The sequence below is a fragment of the Oncorhynchus tshawytscha genome, linkage group LG19, assembly GCF_018296145.1.
Source record: "Oncorhynchus tshawytscha isolate Ot180627B linkage group LG19, Otsh_v2.0, whole genome shotgun sequence".
NCBI lineage: Eukaryota > Metazoa > Chordata > Actinopteri > Salmoniformes > Salmonidae > Oncorhynchus > Oncorhynchus tshawytscha.
The window spans coordinates 3,480,297-3,487,003 of NC_056447.1; the positions used below are offsets into that span (position 1 = coordinate 3,480,297).

Below are 6,707 nucleotides of genomic sequence, written 5' to 3' on the forward strand. Positions count from 1 at the left end.
AAATTGCCAGCAAGAACAATAACAGGAACGAGATTATGTCAAATACTTTCAAGTGCCTTTTCCCTATTGACCTTTCGACCCCTGGGTCCTTTGAGCTGTGAAACACAAAGGTGCCCTCCTCTGAAATGGGTCTTATCTAATCGGTCCCCTACCCACCATCATCATCACCATAATCTCTCCCTTTGGTGGCACTGCCAGCCACTGTTCAATCATGCACGCACACATTCTCACAACCATGGTTATCAGTACCCGAGAGCTATCAATAGGAACTCGCTCTCAACCACATACAAATCCTAATCTCAAAGCCTTCCACAGTCCCCCAGGGGCCAGCCTAGAACAAACTGAGGGTTATTCGAAAAATGGCTGCGATAGTAGCGTCTATTTCTCACAGCTTTTCTCTATTTCAAACAATGTTCCTTATTGACCGTTAAAGATCTGAGGTTAACAGAAGAGCGAAACGTGGAGGTTTATGAAGTAATTCTGGTAAATATTTTGTATTTTTGAAATAAAGGTTTAATTTTCTCTAAATCCAATATGGCCAATCCTTCTTCCCACTATCCACTTCAGAGGACGACTTTGATATTCAAAGTCGAACATGGGATCATTATATGGTTTTACTTAAATCTTTCCACCCTTCTCAGCCCTCCCATTTCCCAATTTTTCTGCTGATTTGGTTATATATGAATTCAACTAATTAGCAAAAATCTCTGAAGCTGGAGACTCATATCTCCCTCACTAGCTTTAAGCACCAGCTGTCAGAGCAGCTCACAGATCTCTGCACCTGTAAACAGTCCATCTATCTACCTACCTCATCCCCATACTGTATTTATTTATTTATCTTGCTCCTTTGCACCCCAGTATCTCTACCTGCACATTCATCTTCTGCACATCTACCATTCCAGTGTTTAATTGCTATATTGTAATTACTTTGCCACCATGGCCTATTTATTGCCTTAACTCCCTTATCTCACCTCATTTGCACTCACTGTATATAGACTTTTTGTTTCCTTTTGTTCTACTGTATTATTGACTATGTTTTGTTTATTCATGTGTAACTCTGTGTTGTTGTTTGTGTCGAATTACTACGCTTTATCTTGGCCAGGTCACAGTTGCAAATGAGAACTTGTTCTCAATAAATCAAATACAATTAGCATAATGCTTAAATTGAACAACAGATTCTTCCCTTGTGATATTTACCCTTTAACGATAGTGCAGTTCACCTCAGAGGCCGGACTGCCTCTTCTACCTGTGTTATATTAACAGGATTAAAAATCCGTTTTGCATATGTACCATGACCTCTTCTCATCACGATCACTGTGTGTACTCTTCATAGAAGTTGGCAAGGTGATAAGGCATCGCCTTACCACACCACTACATCACCACTTCCTCATCACCCTTAAATGACCCCGTTTAAAATGTTTTAATTTGAAATGTAACCTTTATTTCACTAGGCAAGTCCGTTAAGAACAAATTCTTATTTACAATGACGACCTACTCCGGCCAAACCCGGACGATGCTGGGCCAATCGGGCGCCGCCCTATGGGACTCCTGATCACAGCTGGTTGTGATACAGCCTGGATTCGAAACAGGGTGCCTGTAGTGAAGCCTCAAGTACTGAGACGCAGTGCCTTAGACCGCTGCGCCACTCGGGAACCCCTTAGGCTGGGTGGACACGCCAAACCAAAGCTTCTCACTGTTTGGGGCACTTTTCATAAGCACAGCTCTTCCAGCAAAACCCTTCAAATCTACTACCATTGGAATAACATATGTATTTAACTTGTAACAAGCAAGTCAGCACATGCCGTTTGTGGAATACTTTTGATTCACTTTTCAATATTATGTTATATTATTCGATAAATCATATAGTAAATTTAAGATTACGGATGTATAGGGTTGCCCTGAGCTCTCTCTCTCTCAGCCTGAAGTCTTACTCCTGTAGCCTACACGTTATATAGTGGGGCAATAAAGTTTTTAGTCAGCCACCAATTGTGCAAGTTCTCCCACTTAAAAAGATGAGAGAGTCCTGTAATTTTCATCATAGGTACACTTCAACTATGACAGACAAAATTAGAAAAAAAATCCAGAAAATCACAATGTAGGATTTTTAATGAATTTATTTGCAAATTATGGTGGAAAATAAGTATTTGGTCAATAACAAAAGTTTATCTCAATACTTTGTTATATACCCTTTGTTGGCAATGACAGAGGTCAAACATTTTCTGTAAGTCTTCACAAGGTTTTCACACACTTTTGCTGGTATTTTGGCCCATTCCTCCATGCAGATCTCCTCTAGAGCAATGATGTTTTGGAGCTGTTGCTGGAGCTGTTGCTGGAGCTGTTGCTGGGCAACACGGACTTTCAACTCCCTCCAAAGATTTTCTATGGGGTTGAGATCTGGAGATTGGCAAGGCCACTCCAGGACTTTGAAATGCTTCTTACGAAGCCACTCCTTCGTTGCCCGGGCGGTGTGCTTGGGATCATTGTCATGCTGAAAGACCCAGCCACGTTTCATCTTCAATGCCCTTGCTGATGGTAGGCTTTATTGCTTTGGTCCCAGCTCTCCTGCCTGATGCAGGTCTACAATTTTGTTTCTGGTGTCCTTTGACAGCTCTTTGGTCTTGGCCATAGTGGAGTTTGGAGTGTGACTGTTTGACGTTGTGGACAGGTGTCTTTTATACTGATAACAAGTTCAGACAGGTGCCATTAATACAGGTAACGAGTGGAGGACAGAGGAGCCTCTTAAAGAAGAAGTTACAGGTCTGTGAGAGACAGAAATCTTGCTTGTTTGTAGGTGACCAAATACTTATTTTCCACCATAATTTGCGAATAAATTCATAAAAAATCCTACAATGTGATTTTCTAGATTTTTTTTTCCCATGATGAAAATTACAGGCCTCTCATCTTTTTAAGTGGGAGAACTTGCACAATTGGTGGCTGACTAAATACTTTTTTGCCCCACTGTATATGAGGACCCACGTCCAAAACAGCATGATCATGTCAGGATACAAGCACAGCCCTCTCAAATACTCACTCTCACACACACACACACACACAGTCCTCATTCAATTCCTGACCCCTTTGTGTGGGACTCACACATCTTCACATGCCATTCTCACTCACCCTCTCCAGAAAGATCAGTTGGAGAGCGGTGGACCTAGTTTATAGTCAAATAGTGGATAAGCACAGGTTAAATGGCTAATGGGCTCCAGCAACTACAGCCTTGCAAAAGTATTCCTTGTAGTGTGTTACAACGTGGGATTAATTGAATTGTATTTTTTTTGTCAACAATCTACACAAAATTCTCTGTCAAAGTGGAAGAAAAATTATATATTTTTTAAAGATGAATAGAAATTCAATAACAAAATATTGTCATTGCATAACTATTCAACTCCCCAAGTCAATACATGTTAAAAACACCTTTGGCATCGATTACAGCTGTGAGTTTTGGGTAAGTCTATAAAAGAGCTATGCACACCTGGATTGTGCAATATTTCCACATTATTATTCTCAAAATTCTTCAAGCCCTGTTATTTTTCTTTATTACGGATGTCGTCATGGTAACATCCCTGAGCAGTTTTATTCCGGTCCTGCAGCTCAGTTCAGAAGAATAACTATCTTTGAAGTGTCTGGGTGGTTTAATATATACATAATCCACAGCATAATTATTAACTTGACCATACTTAAAGAGATATTTAATGTCAGATTTGTTATTGTTACCCATCCACCAATCACTGCCCTTCATTTTGAGGCTTTCGAAAAGATCCCTGGTCTTTGTAGTTGAATTAAAAATATACATATATATTTCACCTTTATTTAACCAGGTAGGCCAGTTGAGAACAAGTTCTCATTTACAACTGCAACCTGGCCAAGATAAAGCAAAGCAGTGCGACAAAAAAAACACAGAGTTACACATGGAATAAACAAACGTACAGTCAATAACACAATAGAAAATCTATATACAATGTGTGCAAATAAAGTAAGGAGGTAAGGCAATAAATAGGCCATAGTAGCAAAGTAATTACAATTTAGCAAGTTAACACTGAAGTGATAGATGTGCAGATGATGATGTGCAAGTAGAAATACTGGCGTGCAAAGGAGCAAGTAAATAAAAACAGTATGGGGATGAGGTAGGTAGTTGGGTGGGCTATTTACAGATGGGTGCTTACAATGTAATACTTACAGATGGTGTGTGTATGGGGGACAGAGGAGGGGTTAGTCATTCAAAAATCATGTCAACCCCTATTATTCCACACTGAGTGAGTCCATGTAACTTATTGTGTGATTTGTAAAGCAACATTTGATTCCTGACCTAATTTAGGGTTGCCTAAACAAAGTGGCTGAGTACTTATGCAACAACTATATTCTAATATTATTATTTATCTAAAAAAAATGTTATAAATATTCTTCCGCTTTGAAACAGAATACAACATAAAGAAATGCAAGGGGTCTGACGACTTTTGCAAGCACTGTTTGTGCAAAGCATGGTTAATGTTGTGTTTGTGTATATTGTGCCCTATTCCTTGCGAATTAAGTCTCTGTTGGTATTGTTGGTGTTTGTATGAATATGACGTTCTACTATTACAGATGGGTCTGTAGTACCTAATCTAGTAGCTGGCAATACGCTTGTTGTGTAGCCTATTGTACATGTGGAGTCCATTGAAAGACCCTTTAACAAAAGACATATGAATAAATATCTTATTATTTCATATATTATGCCTAAATATAAAATACTGAATCCCAGAGTGGCATTTTTGCATTTACTGTATGAAATAATTGTCAAAAAAATGTGAGGGTATTGGAGAGAGATTAACACATTCTCTCACATCCAACTGAATGCAGACAATCCTGGGCCCCCATGCGAATAAATAGCTTAATATTGTTGAAACATAAAGGTCAATGTATTAATTACTTAGTGACATGAATTGATTACAGTCCTAATTCCAACAATACCGTATTCATTTGCACAATGGAAGCACTGTCATAAACGGAATACATTCTGTAACCTTTCAACTTGAATGGATTTGACAGAAGAAAGAAAAATCGAAAAAAATAAGATGTTCCATTATTATTATTATTATTCAATGACTTTACAAACTCATGTTTACAGACTCTTTATACAGACTGATAGTGATGGGCCTAAGTCTTACACGCTGCAGCCGCTTGCTGGCAAAAGAACATAACTTTACCTGACGCGACAGGTGCAATGTTCAGCATCGTCACTTATGACACAATATTGTGGCTTTTCTATAGAAACAACAAGACCGTAAAACCTCTCCAAGTTGTGTTTATGTTGTCAAATATAAATCAATGACTTACTTTGAGAAACAGATATAGGACGACAGACGTCCTGAGAAGAACACCGAAGCAGGACATTCGGCTCATGGCGCCAAGCATCTGGGAGAAACTTCACAGGCGTTTCTGGCTGCTGTGCGCTTGCAATTCCAAACGTAACTTTTTTTTCTCGAAAACTTTTCTCCTCGACTTTTTGATTTTATAGACGCGTACAGTTTAGCCTTGTCGCTGGTGTGGTCTTGTAAACTGTTGCGTTGGCTCCGGTCGCCAAATGAGTGGTGGTGTTTATAGGAAGAAGTTACTTTTCTGTGTCCCCTTTTGCGGGGTGGAGCGGTGGCCTCTGGCGTCACTTTCAGAAGTTATAGCTGTGTGCATGCCTGTGCAGTCAGCTTGGCTATGCGCCTCCTCCTCTCCTTCACTTTCTGGCAATGGTCTTCTGTGGTCATTTAATCAATGCTGTTGCTAAAGTTACCGGGTCCTCTTCCTCCGCGAGGACTTCGGGGAGGAAGTCTTTTCATTCAGAAATGTAGCCATCCCACATTCTTGCCATAACAGTGTTAAGAAATGCATTCATGACGGGGTTCCTCAACAATTCCAAGCACAGCCAAGGCAAATGTTTATGGAAACTAAAATCACAGCTTTCGGTCAGTATGTTCTAAAATATGTGTACATGACCAATAACATTTGATTTGAAGTCTTATCTCCACACCTAAATCATTTTAATAGGATTTATATTGTGTGGATTGATACTGGTTGTTTACAATGGGCCTATGTCCCTTATTTGCATACACCAGACCTGAGTCATATACCAAATATATTGAACTGGCTTGATTTTGTTAGCCCGGTATTTGAAGGAAAACATGGAGTAGTCCCAAAAGTGCAATCCCTTAAATTAAGTGTAGCTTCAATTCTAGACCCAATCCACAAGATACATACGTGTTTTTCATACAGTCAATTCGGGAAGTATTCAGACCCCTTGACCTTTTCCACATTGTTACTTTACAGCCTTATTCTAAATTGATTAAATACATTTAAAAAATCCTCATCAATCTTCACACAATATCCCAACTGAAACAAGTTTTGTAGAAATCTCAGCTAATTTATCAAATTTAAAAAAAATCTTATTTACATAAGTTTTCGGACTCTTTGCTATGAGACTTGAAATTTAGCTCAGGTTCATCCTGTTTCCATTGATCATCCTTGATGTTTCTACAACTTGATTGGAGTCCACCTGTGGTAAATTCAATTGATTGGACATGATTTGGAAAGGCACACACCTGTCTATATAAGGTCCTACAGTTGACAGTGCATGTCAGAGCAAAAAACAAGCCATGAGATCGAAGACATTGTCCGTAGAGCTCCGAGACGGGTCTGTGTCGAAGCACAGATCTGGGGAAGGGTGACAATAAATGTCT

General features: G+C 39.4%; 1 protein-coding gene across 5 annotated transcripts in view; it reads right to left on the reverse strand.

Annotated features, from left to right (window-relative positions):
- Window positions 1–5,662, reverse strand: part of LOC112218230 (receptor-type tyrosine-protein phosphatase eta) — a 70,324-nt gene extending 64,662 nt beyond the window's left edge. For 2 of the 5 annotated variants that reach the window (XM_042301235.1, XM_042301234.1), the window contains exon 1: window positions 5,317–5,654. In XM_042301235.1, the coding sequence (XP_042157169.1) occupies window positions 5,317–5,394 (78 nt within the window). In that variant the 5' untranslated portion in view covers window positions 5,395–5,654. Of the gene's footprint in view, window positions 1–5,316 lie in introns of all 5 variants that reach the window. The other 3 variants (XM_042301236.1, XM_042301238.1, XM_042301237.1) reach the window with 3 other exon arrangements.
- Between the last annotated feature and the right edge of the window lie 1,045 nt (window positions 5,663–6,707).